Source organism: Zonotrichia albicollis, chromosome 17 (genome assembly GCF_047830755.1).
Source record: "Zonotrichia albicollis isolate bZonAlb1 chromosome 17, bZonAlb1.hap1, whole genome shotgun sequence".
NCBI lineage: Eukaryota > Metazoa > Chordata > Aves > Passeriformes > Passerellidae > Zonotrichia > Zonotrichia albicollis.
Genome location: NC_133835.1, coordinates 10,934,565 through 10,952,444, shown reverse-complemented (window position 1 = coordinate 10,952,444; position 17,880 = coordinate 10,934,565). Strand labels below are relative to the sequence as shown.

Genomic DNA, 17,880 nt, shown 5'->3' with positions numbered 1-17,880 from the left:
GCAGGATTGAGGATGCACCCTGAGCTGGGAAGACCCAAACTTTCCCATGGTTTTTGTTCACATCTGCTGGGGCAAATGCTCCTCTTTGCCATGCAATGCGGGGTACAAAGGGACGTGGATCCCCCAGGGAAGGATTTCAAAGTGACATCTGGGGAAAGAATGGCCAAATATTGCATGGATCCCCTGGATGTGGGTCTGCAAGCCTGGGACCTGCACAGGGGTGCTGGTTTTTCTGTGGGTGCAAAGACCTGGAGGGAAGAAATTTCCTCTGCCCCACAGGGCTGGGCAGACGCACTGCCTCTGCTATGAGGAGACCAAGAGACAACAGACTGCAGGAGGGGCTCCTGCCCTGGGAAGGGGAGGGAAAAATTGGAAAACGCCATCAAGAAATGAAAAACCGACATTGTGGGTGATGTCACCAGTGAGGGCAGGGAGTGAGCAGGAAGGAAAAATTACACATGTCCCAGTTGTTCCACTTCTTGTCCCTCTGCCTCGTTTCGTCTGTCACCAGCCCCCGGCGCATCCTGACGCTTACCAACAGGCAATAAATAAAACCTCTGGAGCCACTGGTGTCAACATCTTGGCATTGTTTGGGTCTCCTTGTTTGCCTTTAAAATAACTCTCCTCCTCAGGGTCACACAGATGAAAAAGCGAGGACCCCCTGCCATCACCCATAGAAATCATCCTGCCACGACTTGTGCTGCCTTTTTTTATTCCTGCCTGCAAAGTTTGGGGTTTGGGGAGGTGCCTGGGAGCTCTGCCATTACCAGGGCTCTGCTGCCTCTTCCCTCGAGCCACATCACCCTCTTCCCTGGCTCCCAGAGGCACACTCAGGGCTGGATTTGGGATGGTGTAGCCCGTGCTGCTGGCTTATCTGCTGCCTGGCTGTGCCTGGCTCTGCTGCGGATGTTGGCTGGAAAAAGAGTGGAAAAACAAACGGTGGAGATGTGGATCCACGGTCAGAGCCTGGCCCTGCAAACATGGTGTGCCACTGCTGGGCCTGGCACTGGAGGGAGGCCATTCCATGGCAGCCTTTGCCCTGGCACTGGAGCTTGGCATCATGCAGGCTGCTAATGCGGCTCTGGGGGCACAAGAAATACTCCTCCAAAGACAGTTTTTGTCGCAGACATCTTTTATGGAAAATCCTTTCCTTAGGATTTTTCTTCCTGAGGGGCCTCAGGAACAAGATGTGGGCATTGATTATCCGCTGCTGTGGAGTGCATTGGGTGGATCTTCGATTGGCCCATGTTGGATGTTTGTAATTAATGGCAAATCACAGCCCAGCTGGCTCAGACAGAGAGCTGAGCCACAAGCCTTTGTTATCATTCTTTGCTATTCTATTCTTAGCTAGCCTTCTGATGAAATCCTTTCTTCTATTCTTTTAGTATAGTTCTAATATAATATATATCATGAAATAATAAATCAAGCCTTCTGAAACATGGAGTCAGATCCTCTTCTCTTCCCTCATCCAAGAACCCCTGTGAGCACCATCACAAGTTTTCATCTATAAAAGGGTGGCTTGAACCCTGACCATGCCTGCACAGAGCAGCCCCTGCAGGGCACCAGTGCTCCCCAGGGCCTGGAGCATCTCCTCTCCTCCAGCAAGGGTTGCATGGTGGAAAGCATCGTCCTCCATCCCAGCTGAGTTGTGACCTGATGTCAGATTCACTCTCCCTGATCCTCCTTAGCCTGTTGTTTATAATAAAAATCAAGCGATCCATCTCTTCTGACAAGAGGAAGAGTTGCTCCAGGAAGCCCTGGACAGGTCAACTTCTATATAAAGGAACTATTACTTGACAGTTTCCTGGCCATAAATAGCTGTACAGTGAGGCTGGGGATTTTATTTAGAAATAACAAATAAAGTAGGCCATAAGTAACTTCATGACCTTGCTCCCCCCTCATTTCCCACCCAGCTCTCCCCTTCAGTAGGGTCTATTCCTCATCCCCAGGTTCCTTGGGACTTAGAGGACCCCATTTCCCACTTCTGAGATGCTGCAGAAACATGCTGTTGCCAGCTTTTGGAAGTGTGGTGTGGGTTTTGCATCACTGAAGATTTTTTGCTACAGTTCAGCGTCAAGAAATTGTTTTTTACCTGGCCTTCATTAAAATGATTAAAAAGCAATTTGGTCTGCATGGCTGAAAGCTGGAAATCTTCCACTCAAAACATCCCCAAAACTGGATTCAAACAATTACACCTCCAACAAACCCCTTATTTTTCAGTCCCTCAAGCCTTTTTTTTAAAGTTTTGGACGACTAACTTCTGGTTTTCTAATGCTCTCACTTGGCAACATCAAAACCAATCAGGAAATACAAAAGAAAAACCCAGCATTTAGTATTCTTTTATTATTGGGAGGTTTTGACCATTTTTGTCATGTCCTTTGCCTAAAATAATAATAAAAACCTCTTTGTTTGGAGCTGGAAAGGGAAGAGCAGCGTGTTTATTTCATGTATGACTCATCAGCTCAGTGTTGATACGCGAAACGCTTCAGAAGCTAACACTCTATAGAGATGATTGTTTTTAATATAAAACAGTAAATGTTTAAAACAACCATTCTTTGTTTTTTCTCACTCTCTTTTCTTCCTGTTGTGGCCAATAAAACATAAGGCAGGCCACGTAGCTTACATTTTAATAAAATTAAGTTATTTGGTGCCATGTTATTACAGTCTTTTATTGGGAAGTGGAATAAATTGCACACAGTGGAGTCATAGGAGGGAGAAATCACTGCGAATAAACAGATTGTGGGATGCATTTATTTGCTGGTTTCATCTCAGAGGAGTAAGGCCTTCCCCAGGAAAACGGAGGCTCCAGCCTCGGGGAAGGATGAGTTTTTGGGGACCTGGTGCCACAGTGGGGCCATCCCAGCCCCATCCAGCTGGCGTTTCCCAAGGGCATCCTCCAAGAGAAACCTGTCCTGTGGCTGTGCTGGATGCTCCTCAATGCAGGGCGCCGGGGCAGCTCTTCTCCTGCCCGTCACACAGCCACAAAGGTTGGTCCCGAGGCTCTCTGTGGGTGCTGGTGGCTCCTAGGCCAGCGCCAGGGCACACCAGGAGTCCTGCCGGAGGGGCACACTCAGCCCGGGCTGCGGGGCCATGCTGCCCCCAGAGAAGCTGTAATCCTCGGGCTCGAACTTGAACTCGCCGGGCAGCGCCTCGTCCGACTGGCTCTGTGCCTGCCCCGAGGGAAGAGAGGGGTTAGCAGGGATGGCATCGGCCTCTGGGCTGGGTTCATGGGGCACAGGGAGCGCTGGGATGGGCTGGGAACAGGGTGGGTATGGTGGGCACAGGCAGCCTCGACGAGGGGAGAGAATGATGTATCTGACTTTTATCAGAAAGTTGAATATTTTATTATATTTTACATTATATTATATTCTATTATTCTATATGATATTTTATTATTTTATATTCTATTATATTCTGTAATACAATATAACAATATAATGTATTATATTATATTATTATATAATTATGTTTTTATGTTTATTATTGTAATCATTATTTATTATTATATATTTATGTTTTATGTTTATTATTATAATATAATATAACAATATAACACAATATAATATTATGTTATATTACATTATATTCTATATTCTATTCTATTATTCTATATTCCATTCTCTTCTATTCCATTCTATTCTTCTACATTCTATTCTATTATTCTATTATTCTATTATTCTATTATTCTATTATTCTATTATTCTATTATTCTATTAAATAGCATCATATCGTATCATATTGTATCATATTATTCTATATTCTATTCTGTTCTTCTATAATGTATTACACTATGTCATGTTACATCTAAATTGAATCTGCCAAGCACCCAACTGTACACAACTGGACAGAATTTTGTGACTGTCACCCAACAGTCCCGACACAAACACACACACACACACACACACACACACACTTGGCCCTGACAGGCCAAGGAAACAAAACCCCATCACTCTGGGTAAACAATCTCCATATTGCATTCTACTTTGGCACAACACAAGCACAGCAAATGATGAGAATAGTGTTTTCTTTCTCTGAGGTTCAGAGAATGTGAAACATAGAAATATTCTTGGGAAGGATTGTGCCTTGCTTTTCTCTGTGAAGAGAGATGTGGTGACAGGTGGGTTATCCCTGATGTTGAAATTCCCTTCAGAGCAGTCCAGAGCTAGGCAGGACGGTCCCTGCAAGTAAAATGACCAGGCAAAGAGGAGGCACCCCAGGGCCTATCTGCATTTATTCATTGATTAAATATGTCCAGTTTGGAGATCTTTAGGTGTGTGCGTATTTTTTCAGAGCACAGCACAAACCAGATTTCTTGGTTTCAAATGAAAACCCCACCCTATGTAGTGTAACCAGTGCTGCACCAGGACCTTGGGTGCTGGGGCTGAGCTTCCTCTCCATATACACATGTCCAGCTCAGGGAGAGATTAGACTCAGCATAAAGATCGTGCTCGGCCACAAAATTTTGATGTGTTGGTGGATTTAGAGCCTTTTTCTTCCTATATCAAGGTGAAATAGCAACCAGCCCCTAAGAAAAGCTTGGGACAGGAGTGTGGCCTCTGACAGCATCACAACTCTGTGATCACTGAGCACCTCAGTGTTAAAAGGCGCAGGTAACCCATGCCCAGCTACAGGGGATTCCACCCTGGGCTGATCTCATGAGCTCAGCAGTGTTGTGCTTTCATGGTGGGAGGTGGGAATCAACCTCAGCTCTGCACTGAAGGCACAGCAGAGCTTGGACACCCCAGTTCTCCACTGCAGCAAGAAAGATCCCATGGGAAGCCAACAGGCTGGAGACCTTTCTCATCCACAACGTCTTGGGAGCTCATGCTCCCTTCTTTCCTCAGCCTGGAAAGCACCACCAGGCTGGTGGCCACAGTGCAAAGAATTAATTGCTTCACCTCATCAAGGCCATGGGAGCGTGTGGGTTTCCCATCCCCAGAGATGGCTGTGGCCCTGTCCCTTACCTGGGACACCGACACGATGGTTTGTCCAGGGTACTGTGAGGTTGTGCTGGGCTCTGACTTTAAAGTGACCGTGCTGTCTGAGGTGGTGATGGAAGAAGGGGAGTTTGTGGCTGAAGTTGTGGATCCTGGAAGACATTTGGAAGAGGGCAGTGAAGCAATGTAGGTGCAAATCTGCTTTAAAAAATTATATTTGAACAGCGACCATGACATCTCAGAGCACGACTCTACTGTTTTCTTTCTAACACATCTGTGTCAGAAAACACTTCGTATTAAGCTGAGGCTGATGGAGGAGGAGCAACCCTTTCACAATCTGGCAGTGGTTTTGTCCCCATTACTCAATTTAGCCCAAATCTGCTCAAACATGAGCACTGCTCACTGGACTCCAGAGGAACCTCACAAGAATACAACAGCACTGAGATTTCCCTCCGAGCATCTTCCTATCACACGAGGTCTGCGCAGAAATACAGGCCTCAGATCTAAAGCAATCACCAAGGAAAAATTCTCATTATTTTCTAATTACCATGATTATGAAGAGAACTGAGCTCCAACACCCCAGGATGGATTATAACAGCACTGTACCTGTTGAGGCTTTGCCTTTGGTAATGTTTTTAGGCTTCCTTTTCCTCGTCTGGATGCTTTCCTTTTTCATGGCCAGAGGTCGCGGTACCTTGACATTCATAAAGTTTGGAATCATTAATATTGTATTTTATTCAGCTCCTTCCCACACGTGTTGCTTTCCTATTTCTGTGCTGTAGCTCATGCAAAGCACCTAAAGTCCTTGTCCTTCACTAAAAGCTATTTTTCTCTGCATCAGGCCTTGGCTGGAAGATATATAAGGCTAACAGCTAAGGCTTTCCCACAAATTTTGTTTTTTCCTTTATTTCCTATTTTTCTTTTCCTGATTTATTAGTGACCTTTGCGATGGGGCCTTATTAAATTACACTGACAGAGTGAGGGCCTACAGGGAATGGGGTAAAGGGGCTCCAGGCTTTATGGAGGGATGGAGCCTCCTCTTGGGCTGGTGACATTCACCAATAGCTCCTATCCTCTGTGGGTAAATGTTATCAGCCAGCCTCCATGTGGGCTCCTCAGCCTCCTTCACACATTCTTAACTAGGACATGGAAAAGTAATATGGTCCTTATCTCAGCCTGGGTTTGGGGAGCTTCAGCCTCCAGCTACAGGAGCCTGGTAAGCTTTCATTTCATGGAATCCTAGGATGATTTGGGTTGGAAGGGATCTTAAAGATCATGTAGTTCCAGTTCCTCTGCCACAGGCAGGGATACCTTCCACTACTCCAGGCCTTGCACACTTCCAGGGATGGAGCATCCACATCTCTGGGCAAGCTGAGAGCATTCCAGCACCCTGGAGAACCTGCGCCGACTGCGCTTTAAACTGTCCAAGGAGATGGGACTGTGGCACGGCTCTGCTGGGCCCAGTCTAGAGGCTGGTCCTTCCGGAGCTGACCCCAGCCCTGCAGGGCAGTGATCCCACACCCCAGAGGGTCCCTCCCAGGGGGGGACAGGCTCCTCACCCCGTGGAGCTTCATGTACAAGCCGCAGGCGTTGCAGACGGGCTCGCCCTCGGCGTTCCTCCTCCACAGCGTGGTGTTGGTGGTGTGGCAGTTAGTGCAACAAAGGCCAGCACGTCTCGAGGAGGACTTCAAAACAAGCAAACCAACACGTGAGTGCACACAAGGAGTGATGAACTGGGAAGTTTCCCTTCATATCAAGATGAAATCTCCAAGCACACCATATTCCCGGAAAATGCGCAACGCGCAAGAGCCAAATTCAGATCAAAGAAATTACATCCAAATGAGATCACTCTGATTTGCAAGTGTTTGTTTGGTTTGGGTTTTTTAAATTTGTTTTTGTTTAGAAGTTGTGGTTTTTTTTTTTTTTTTGTGATTGATAAACCTAGAAAATATCCTTGCAACTCATTTCACAGACTTCCAACAAATTTGCTGGAAGCGATCAGGACTCAGAGCATGGAGAAATTCCCTCCAGGACATCCCCTCAGAGGGAGAAAGAGAAGCAAAATGCCAGCTAGGCTTTAAATGCATGAAGAAAACTCAGGCTTTAAGTGAACTCTTCTGTTTTCCTGCACTCAGAACTACCACTAAAGTTAGAAACATCCCAATTAATCTCTGGATTATGACAACTGGAACCAGTTGGCTGAACTGAGCAGAACCAAACTGAACTGGTCCATGATGAGACCAGGGAGGTTATTATCCGAATCTCACAGATAATCTGTTCTCTCACAGGCTGCAGAAACACCCTGCAGATGTTAATTAACAACATATTTTGTGAGTGCAGTGATTTCTGGCTCTTAAACATTAATAATTCCAAATGGAGAAGGAAAATATTCTGGCAGAAGCAGCAAACTAATTTCTGACAACTTCCCTCCAAAGCCAATGGAAAATTCACATCTCCCTTTATACAGACTTGTCAGCTCAATAGGCATTTCATTGCAGAGTCTTAACACCAGGTATTGAAACTATTTTAATAAAAATCCTCACTAAGTGTAAGATACCTCTGGCATAAGTAATATCTCAGCCTCTCCACATTCAAGTGTCTAAATACATTTTTCCAGCCACCAGAAAAATAGTTTTGAATCTGCTCAAAGGCAGACAAAAGGTGATGGAGGCAATAAAGGACTCCCTGTTTGTTTATTTTTCCATTATTGCCTGATATCCTGACTGAGCAATATAACGAATGAGGTGGGAAGGGGAGGATTAAAAATGAAATGTTTTTACAAAGTTAGCAGTCGAATAGAGATCAGGCTTGAATTCCAAGAGGCACAAGTGACATGCCCTAGGTTTGATTCACTCGTTGCTCAGCAAAGAGGTCTCAGCAACTATTTGCAAATAATGGCACCACTTTGAGAGTTCTTCGGCTTGCAAGAAATAACCAGAGAAAAAAAAAATATCCCAAAGTGCGAGCTGACAAGCCTGGCACAGAGGATGAGACAGCAATCTTTGTCCCTGACATGGTGTCACAGCAAGATCCTGGGGCAGCCACACAGTGCCCTGTGGAGGCTTTCAGCTGCCAGGGCTGTGCTGCTCTTCCCGGCAAGCAGCAGAGACCTCGTCTCCCATGGGAGCAGAGGAGATGCTGAGCACCCGAAGGATGCAAGGATTCCAAAGTCCAACCCTGCTGTGGGCACGGAGGGGAATTTGGAGCCACTCAGCCCTGGATAACTGCCTGCTGTAATGTGTCCTTGCCTGCAGATGGGGAAAGACCAGTGCAAAGCCCTTTGGAAAGTCTCAAATTTTCTGGGCCACCACAGGTCCCTCCCTCTCTCTGTTTCACAGAATGTTTTGTCAGCTGCTTGCAGATGAGGTGACAATGGGAGCTGTGGCTCTGGTGGCCCAAGGGCAATGCCAGCCTCGCCAGAGCTCTGCCCACCCTGCCAGCACTGCTCACAACCTGCTCATGGCCTTCCGGCAGGGACAGTGACAATGCCTTCTATCCACCCTGAACGTCACCCTGCAAGCTGGCTCCTCACCAAGCCAGGGAGAGGAGAAACCATCCTACACCACCAATATTGCAATTGAAACCTCAGAAACCCCATGAGAACCTGCCCCTCATCACAACCTGGCAGCTTCGCAAGAGACAGTCAAGGCTACCATTGCTCACTGAAGGACAGGGTACAATACATTATTGCTGGTTTCCCAGCAATTCTCTTGAAAGAAAATGCATTTCTGTCTGCCCCCACCCCACTGCCTTTGTACCATTCTGACCTTGTTAGGAAGTTGTTGACTTCAACATTGTGCTCAGTGTTTATTTATACAAATGCACCATACACTCAAACAAAAACTCTTCACAGACCTGGCTTGACAGCCAAGTGCTGCTGATAAGCTCAAGGAATGGTGAGTTGGTGCCTATTGAATTAACTGCCTGTGAGAGCTGCTTGGAGAGCCCAAAAAAATTCAAAGCCAGCAGGGAGGGTCCTTCTGAGAGAGACCAAGCTGTCAGGAACTTTGCTTCATCTCCTTTTCAAACGTGGAAAAGAAACCACTGGGTTTCACAGGGGAAAAAAAGGCACTGAACCCTCTGAGTTAATCAGTGCTTCTATGCCCAGATTTCCAAAAGATTCAAGGGAACCTGTGGTTTGCAGGAAAGAAGTCAAGCAAAGTGTTCTGAGATATCCGGGCTCAGCTCCTGAAAGTGAGGAACTCAGAGGCTCAGAGGCAAAGGCAGCAGCATCCTCTGAGATTTGCCTTTGTTCCTACACCTCTGGGCAAGCCTGCACCTTGGGGCATGAGGGAGCAGGAAGAACTGAGGGGCAGAAGAAAACCAAGGCAAACACCATGAGATGGCTCTAGGACTGCCCCAGGGCTGTGATACATCCCATCCCCACCTTCCCCAAGGTGTCACCAAGCCCACTGTGCATTCCAAACCATAAAAAAGGACAGGCTGAAAAAATTCCTCCTGGGCTGAGGTGGAAAAAGTATTCCCTGAGCCAAGCTGGAAGAATTCAGCTCCAGGTTAGCCCTTCAGCTCTGGGTGGTGTGAGGCTGCTGAGCACAGGACAGAGGCTGCTGAGCTGCATCTGCCCCCCATGATCCACAATTTCCCTAACAGGGGAATTGCAGCTGCTCCTGGTTTCAAAGGTGATCTGGATTTTCAGACTAGGTCCAAGATATCATCTTGTGAAACACGTCAAGGAACTTTGGCTAGAAAAGAAGCTGCCCAAAATAAAGTGCTGCCTCCATCCTCCTCCAACACAAACCCTTTCTGCTGAGAGCCCCAGCCTTTTAAATCCAGACACAGGCTGGAGCAGAGTGGCTGTCCCTGCTGTGGATGTTGCCTCTATCTCAAAAAAAAAAAAAAAAAAGGAAACAAAAAATGAAGTGGAAACTACAGGACTGCTGCTCTCTCCCTCCCATGCAGGAGCAGGCTGAGCTGCAGGACATCATTCTCCCAGTGTTATCTGGGCTGTGTTGTGTCCTCTTCTGGGGGACTTTGCTTTGTGAAAGCAGAAGTCAGGATAACTCCCAGAGCAGTGTCTACTCACAGAACAAAGGTCATAACGTAAAGGATGAAAGCAACCTTTTTCTTTTCCTGTGTCTGTATTTCACTGCACTGAGAAAATGGATTTTACTGTTCCTACAGTCACTGCTCTGCTCCCAGAGCTGGAACCCTCTTGCCCATCACCAGTAGATCCCTCTTTTTCCAACAAGGCAGAACTTGTTGCAACAGGACATTTCACATCCTCGGGAAAACCCAAGGTTTCAAAATGTCAGAATGGAAAGTCAAAATTGCATCCCCTTCTCTAATCTATAAACCAAATTCCCCTCAAGTATTTCAACCCTAGCAAAATACTTCCCCTGGACAAAAATCAGCTCTTTCATTTAAGCTTCATCAGTGTTGTATATATTGCCAAAATAATAAAAAAGTTTGGAAGTATTTTGGTAATTCCCAACTATATTTGCTCATCACTGGGAAATGGTCTTAATTCTGCAAACAAGCATTTTCCATGAGAAAACTTTGTTGAAATGTTGGTTAAAAAAATGCCTGATGGGTGCTATAGATGAGGCAATGCACGGCTGCATCTCTTCCCATGCGCCGAAATAAAATAAGGAATAGCAGTGAGATGTCTCCAATTCCCTCAGGGAAAAGCTGCTCAAAAATCCCCTAGAAACCTAGAAATTCATCCAGTGACACATTTGAATGCCAGTCTGAAATGCAGAGCTGGATTTGAACTGGTTTGCACCTCTCTGTATGCACGGGTCGTGTTTGCCCAGAAGAAATCAGCGGCGTAACTGAGATTGCGGCACAGAGCGACTGGGGTTCAGATTTAATGTCACCACATTTAAGGAGACAGAAAGATTTTGGAGGGACAGGCAAATCCTGTTGGATAATGCTGAATATTACACAAAAATGCCTTGATTTTAATGTGATTAACAAAACAGGGGTATTTTCCACAGAGCTACTACTCATTTAGTTTTGCAAATCCAGAGCTACGTTTCCGAGGGTCGGAATCAGAATGAAACATCTTGCTCAATCTCAACTTTTTCTTTATTCCTGACTGATTTTCTTACACAGAAACTTGCTACTTTTGGGTTATTGCTAATAATTTGTTTCACAATACCAAAAAGTAACTGCAGGAATACACCCCTAGTGAAAGCCCAAGGAGCTCCCAGCTGTTCCCCAGACCAGTTCCAGCAAACATCCTGTTTGTAATGATGGCGTCTGATGACAAGCTCTAAAACCAAAACTGTTACCACCAAATTTAAACATCCCAAAGCGACTCCAGAAAAAAAATAAAAAAAGGATGTGCCTTTCCTCTCTCACCATGGGATCCCAATTGGAGGAAGCCCAATATTACAGTGACAGAGGGAATTAATGCTTTAACCAGCAGGGAAAGTGGAAACTGCCAAACCCCAAATTTTCCCCTTAGGCAGGAGGGTGAAGGCAGCGGGGAGCAAGGGATCCTGCTCCCATTGTGAGCAGCCACAAACCCACTTGGCCAGCTCAGGACCAGTCCTGCCTCCTTTTCAACTGCTCTGCCTAGACCGTGTCTGCCTGCATGGAGAACTAGCAAATAATAATAACAATAACAAAATAATATAATAATAGTAATAGTAACAGTAACAACAACAACAACAACAACAACAACAACAACAACAACAATAATAATAATAATAATAATAATAATAATAATAATAATAATAGAATTATAAAGCAAAATATCCACTGCAGGAGCAGAGCTAGGGGAAGCCTGCAGGGTCCCAACCACAGAGTGATTGTTCCTGCTCTGGTGCTGCCCTGGGACCCCTCCAGTCCCTTCAGCCCTGTCTCCTCTGCCCACCACTCATGCCAGGGCAGAAATCCCTCTGGCTTCACCCCATTCCTTCTGACCCCAGCCGGTTCTGTGCTGCAACATGGGTGTCCTGGCATTTAATCTGTGCCAGGACAGGGGAGTCAAACAGAGCCTAACACAAATACAGAGACCCCAACAACCCCCAGCCCCTGCCCTCCAGCCAGCCCCGGGTGGAGCAGGGAATCCCCCTGGGGTCTCCCTCTCTTACCAGCCTCTTCTGCGGCTTGAGCGGCCGGTTGATGCCGTTCATTTTGTGGTAGAGCCCGCAGGCGTTGCACAGGTAGTGCCCGGTGCCGTCCTTCCTCCAGAGCGGGGTGGACATGGCTCCGCAGTTGACGCATTCGCGGCCGTCCCCGGGGAACTCCTCCAGGTACTCTGGAACGAACAGCAGCCGTGAGAGGGGCAGGGGCACCCCCAGAGCACGGGGTGTCCCCGGGGACCCGGCGGGAAAATCCTCCAATCCTCTGTGCCCCAATACCAAGGGAAATCCCACTCCGGAGGGGGTTACCTCCATTCTAAAATTGTGACCCAAATCCTATATTTCCTCCATACCTTAAACTTTTAATATTTTGTTCAAAGTCCGCCTATTCCCCCATTCCTTCCACGAAAGACGCCAAAGGGCTGAACATGGCTGGGATCTCCCTGGGATGGGGATTGCAATGCGGGACAGTGCGGTGTTACCCCGGGGTGCAAAAATAAATGGGAGACGGGGAAAAATGGGGCGATTTTCCTGATTTCCATGAGGAAACACACCCAGCCTCTGGCCGGGGGGACGGTCCGGCCGGGTAAGGCTCTGAGCTGCCCGCAGAGAAATGCGGGGCTGGCACCATCCCGGGCTCCCCAGAGAGCATCACCGGCCGCCCGCGGCCCCAATTCCTGCTAGAGAGGCTTTCCCTCAGTTTTTCGAGAAAAAAAAGTCCAGGGAAGGAGCGGCAGATCACCGTCCGCGGTCCATCCCTGCCCCGAGCACGGCTCAGCGGCAAACGGGCAGCACGGAGAGAAATCGGGACACCCCTCACTCGAGAGTCGGTCTTTTTGTTCCGACCGCTTTTCCCCCCTCTTTTTAAAAAGAATTTATTCTTCTTGTTCTTTTCTTTAGAGGAAAAATATATTTTAAATTATTTTTAAAAAATCTTCGATCAGATTAATAATGATGTAACGGAAAGAAAAAGGAAAAGAGCAAAACTTTAAAAGGAGGGAAAAGGAAAATAGAAAAAACACGTTAAGAGAAAAGGTAAAAAAATATTGCCGTAATTCACTGAATTAAAAAAAAAAAAAAAAAGAGGAAAAAAAAAGAGGGAAAAAAAGGATAATAATAGTTTAGGCTACTTGAGAGAGTTTACACAATCCAAGAGCAAAAATAAACGGCAGAGAGGACGGCAGCCGCTATCCTGGATCCGAAAGCACCGAATTCAAAGTGCAGAAAAGATTTCTGAGGCATCACCTCCCTCGGCAGGACGATCTTTCCCCGCACAATGCAAAGGATTTTCACAAAGGGAAACCCTGGAAAGCGAGCGCAGCCCAGCAGGAAAAGCCGAGCCGGGGAGGGAGCTCGGTGGGGAGGGGGCTGATTCCTGCTCTAACTTTGTTCTTGGGGTGAAGATAAGATAATTCGGTTCACCGCAGTAAAGATGATAACGCGGCTGAGATCTTGAAGTGGCTTTTAAAGGACTTTGCAAACCACAGCCGGAGGAGGATGGTGGAGTGCCCCGGGGTTATAAACCCGCGCACGGAGAGTCCTGTTAAATCAAGCCCGAAACTTTATTTGCTCAGAGCTTGGTTTAAGGGGACTCTCGGCGTGGGTGCAAAGGAATTGAAGTTTATTGTTCAACGCCTGAGCGCCTTTCGGTGTCTCCCCAAAGGCCGCAGAGCAATGCAGCTGCGGACCTGTTTGGGCGAAGGCAAATGAGGAGACCGAGAGTCTGTTCAAATATAAACTAATTTACTACAATAAATTACTTAAAAGGGAGGGAGCTATAAATCTGCCCCGCTAATTTAAACACAAGGGTAAGTATTGAAGCACAGGCACAAAGTCGATATTGTGGGAAGGAGATATCGCGGGGGTGCTGGTGGGGTGGGGAGGGAAAGGCTTGAACGGCCTCTGCTCCTCTGTCCTGCGGGGAATTGCTCTGCTTTGAAACGCGCTCTTTGCCCCCTCCTTTATCCCACCTCTGCCCGGGGTCAGCCGCACATATCCCATTGCCCGACCATCTCCCCATCCCTGGATAAAATCATCCTCTCCTCTGCTCTCCCGTCGGGGATGCCAGCGGGACAGCTCATCCCGGGGCCGGGCCACCGACACGGAGAGGGGATGGGACGGAGAATCGGGATGGGGTATGGGATCGGGATAGGGTATGGGAGTGGGATGGGGTATAGGAGTGGGATGGGGTATAGGATTGGGATGGAGTATGGGGTATGGGATTAGGATGAGGTATGGGACGGGGATGGAGTATGGGATGGGGATTGGGGATGGCTCCCACCCAGCACCCCAAGACGTCGCTGAAGGACTGCGGTGACCTACCAAAAGTGGACCTGCGGCCGGGCAAGGCCGCCTGCCTGGTCTGCAGGCTGTGCAGCACGCTGCTCTCAAAGTGTCCGGCCGTCCAGGAAGGCGGTATCTCGGGGGTCACGTAGGCGGGGTAGGGGCTGGAGTAGGACCCGTTAACGGAGCGCACCAAGGCGTTGCCGTACTGCTCCCGGCCCCCGCCGCCCAGCAGCAGGGGCCCCTGGTAGGCGCCGTCGCGGCCCGAGGGGCTGCTGCCCGGGGGGCTGTGCGAGTACGAGAAGCCCGAGGGCGGGTGCGGGCTGCCCGCGTTGAACGCCGCGGGCTCGCCGCCGCTCTGCCCCCAGCCCGGGGCGTTGCCCAGGTGGCTCTGGTGCGGCTCGCAGCCTTGCAGGTAGGGCAGCGTCTGCAGCACGGAGGGCACCCGCGTGGTGGGCACGTAGACGGGCGAGCCGGCCGACGAGTGGAGGAAGTTGCTGGAGTCGTGGGAATAAGCCGACTGGCCATGGTTGGGGGTGAGGGCCAGACCCTGATACATGTTCCGTCCTCGGCGGCGGCGGCAGCTCAGGGCCCGCGGGGCTCACTCAGAGGAACCTGCGGGGAGAACGGAGAGCAGCACGCTGAGAGCCCGCACACACCGGGCACCCGCCGGTCTTTCTCCCGCCCAAAACGCCTCTTCCCCGTATCAAGCAGGGGCTAAAATTTGGTATTTTTTCCCCCTTTTGTTTTGTTTTCCTTTAAACTTTCCTCTGAGGCACGGGGAGGAATAACCTCCTTGGAATGGGCAGCGATCCCTTCGGCACCTTCACCCTCCCCGCCGCCCGCCTGGTCACCTCCAACGGGCCGGAAAAACACTCCAACAATTAAATTTTTTTTTCCCAATAGTATTTCCCTTCCCGTCTTTTTTTTTTTTTTTTTTTTTTTTTTTTTTGTTCCCAAACCAGGGCCTGGAGGGCAGCTCCGGGCCGTGCCGGCTGCGGCCCCCGGGGTTCCCTGCGGGAGCGGGGTCCCGACCGATGTGGGCAGAGATCCAGGATCCGGAGCATCCCCATTGTCCCCCAGCCACCAGCGCTGTCTCTTTCCCGTTAAAAAGCGCAGTAACCCTCGGGCAGGCCTCTCCGTGCGGACGGAGGGCTGCAGCCGCCGAACCCCGCCAGAGCATCCCGCCCGCACAGGTACTCACATGTGGAGCGGAGCCGGGCATGGCCGTGGGGGCATGGAGCTGTGCTCAGACCATCCAGGGAAATCCCAGCAAAATAAAAGTAATAATTAAAAAAAAATACAATGGAGTTCACGGGGGAGGCAGGAGGCAGGACAAAAAACAATTAAACCAGCAGGACCCTCTGGAAGAGAGGGGCCGCCCTCCCCCGCTGTCCCCCCTGTCGCCTCCCCGTGTCCCGTGGGTGCGTCCCTGGCTGCGCCCGGCGGGGAAGTGGCGGCGGCGGCTCCGGCTCGGGCTCTTTACGGCGGCCCCGGTGCGGGCGGCCCCACGTGACGGCCGGCGGGGCAGCCCCGGTCCGGCCGGGATTGGGCGCCTCCCGGCAGGGGGGGACGGGATAAGTCCCGGATAAGTTCCGGCGGCTCCGCTGCCGCGGGGGGGACGCGCCCGCAGCCTCCCCCTGGCGCGGGGCCGGGCGGAGCGGGAGCAGACGCGGCCCCCGGAGCGCCCGCACCGCCCCGGGCCCGCCGGCGGGGCTGGAGGTGTCCGCCCGCCCCCGGGCAGGGCTGGGGGTGGCTCCCTGCTCTGCGAACCCCGCTGTGTTTTGGGGTTCGCTCCCACACCCCATCTGGAGGTGATGGCCCCCCGCCCCGGGCCGCCGGGAGATGCTGGGGAACGCACCGAAACCTTCCCGGCGGGGATATACTGAGAGCGGGTGTTTTCTGCTCCGAGCGAGCGCTGCGGTTCTGTTTCCACATAAACCCCGTCCTTACGGGGAAGGGGCGGCTCAGCCTGCCCCTGGCCCGCCCTGGCTTTCTCCAGCGGCCATGGGGCCCGCCGAGGATGCGGCGATGCCCGCAGCCCGCCCGTTCCGGCAGTTCGGAGCGCAGCTCCGACCCCTCACCGTCCCGTCGGGGCTGCCCCGCTTCCCGGGGCTCCGCTATTCCCCAGGGAAAGCAGGCGAGAGAAGGGTTCTCCTCCCTGCAACCCCCCGGCAGGCTCGCTCTGGTGACAATAAAACCAAAACCTCTCCCAGTTGTTCCCCGTCGGTGCAAGCCGGGAAGGGACTTCAGAGGGGAAGGAGCTCTTAGTCCCAGCAGCCCGCTTACCCCGGGTCATTCAGCCGATTTAACTCTCAGAGCGAGGAAATAATTCCATCGTTACCGGCATTTGCTCCCCGGAATTATCGCGCTTTTGCATAAAGTCGCCGTGCCTTTATCTCCTCCCCAGAGAAACGGGGGAAAACCTTCGGCGAATCTCTTCCGCCGCTCGCTCCATCCCCGGGCAGACAGAATTTTGTCACCATCGGGCCTTCACCGAGCGGAGCGGGCCCCGCTGGGCCCCGGGAGCGCTCCGGTAACGCGGCCGGCGCTGCCCGCCCGTGCGGTCCCGGCGCCCGGGGGAGCCCGTCCAGCCCCGCTCGCCTCCGCAGGGAGCAGCGCTGCGGGAAGGGTGGGAAATTTCAGCTCCAAAATAAACTGGTGCAGGAATGCCAGCTATTTCCCTCGGAATAATGCAACGCAACTTGGCTGGAGATGTATTTATTTGCTGGCGAAAGCGGCCGCTTGCGGCTCGCAGGGTATCCCTGTGTCCCCTGTGCGCGCAGAGCAAAAGGAGAAAACAAAACCAAAACAACTAATTCTCCCCCAAACAAACAAAGAAACAAACAAAACAGAATTTTAAAAAGGAGGAAAATAAGCAGAGAAAAAAAAATTTAAAAAGTCAGAAAAATAAAAAAATTTAAATGTGAAAAAGCTATAGAAAAAGAAAATAAAAACCCGGGAAGCCCCAGCCCAGCGGCGGGACGGATAAAATCGTACCTACAGAAGACCAGCCCGAAACCCTTCCTTGCTGTGGCTGAGCCACCGCTGGAGCTTTCTTCGTTTCGTTTCGCGTGGGTTTCCAGTTTTCACAATTTCAAGATATCACTCAGCTGTAATTTATTATATGTAATTAAAAAAAAAATACGTACGAACTGCCCTGTCCGATCGCTTCTGGCGTTCAAATAAATGTGAAAACATTGAAATAAACGAGGCGCTGCTAAATCCGGAGGGATGTACCCGACGGGGAAACCACCGTGGGCGAAAACCTGCCCGCGGACCTGTGGCGTGTCTGTGGCCACATCCATCCCGCTGTTGGGGTTTTCGATTTAATATATATATATTTTCTTTTTTTAACTAGTTTTTCAACGCATTTTCTCCTCCGGTGGTGTCGGGGCTGCCGAGGCCGCGGCGAGGGCGGCGGGTCCAAGGAGCGGCTCCTCCCGCGGGCGCGGAGCGGCTCCGGGCAGGTGCTGCGACACCGAGGGCTCCAGAGCCACATCCCAGTGCCCAGGGCCACCGGGCCGCGTTGGTGTCACCCACGCGTGAAGATTGCTTGTGGGAGAGCCGTGGGTTGCGGTGTTTGTAGGATTTTGGGTAAAGGGGGC

The 17,880-nt window shown here is 50.2% G+C and overlaps 1 protein-coding gene across 2 annotated transcripts; it reads right to left on the bottom strand.

Annotated features, from left to right (window-relative positions):
- Window positions 1-1,925: 1,925 nt before the first annotated feature.
- Window positions 1,926-16,860, bottom strand: GATA5 (GATA binding protein 5). 2 transcript variants are annotated; one of them, XM_074553668.1, is made up of 8 exons: window positions 16,562-16,860; window positions 15,477-15,515; window positions 14,312-14,887; window positions 11,999-12,165; window positions 6,497-6,622; window positions 5,544-5,631; window positions 4,965-5,089; window positions 1,926-3,170 (listed from the first exon to the last, which is right to left on the bottom strand). In XM_074553668.1, the coding sequence occupies exons 3-8, from the start codon at window positions 14,829-14,831 to the stop codon at window positions 3,024-3,026; spliced, it is 1,173 nt and encodes a 390-aa protein (XP_074409769.1). In that variant the 5' UTR covers window positions 14,832-14,887; window positions 15,477-15,515; window positions 16,562-16,860; the 3' UTR covers window positions 1,926-3,023. The 2 variants fall into 2 exon arrangements, with proteins under 2 accessions (XP_074409769.1, XP_074409770.1); XM_074553669.1 differs by having other exon boundaries at window positions 16,617-16,860.
- Between the last annotated feature and the right edge of the window lie 1,020 nt (window positions 16,861-17,880).

Excerpts from the sequence above, each read along its gene's own strand:
- GATA5 (XM_074553668.1), bottom strand. The coding sequence starts at position 14,831 with ATGTATCAGGGTCTGGCCCTCACCCCCAACCATGGCCAGTCGGCTTAT. Across the intron at positions 12,166-14,311 it reads CGGCCGCAGGTCCACTTTTG|AGTACCTGGAGGAGTTCCCC; the intron begins GTAGGTCACCGC and ends TGTTCGTTCCAG. Across the intron at positions 6,623-11,998 it reads TCAAGCCGCAGAAGAGGCTG|TCCTCCTCGAGACGTGCTGG; the intron begins GTAAGAGAGGGA and ends CTTGTTTTGAAG.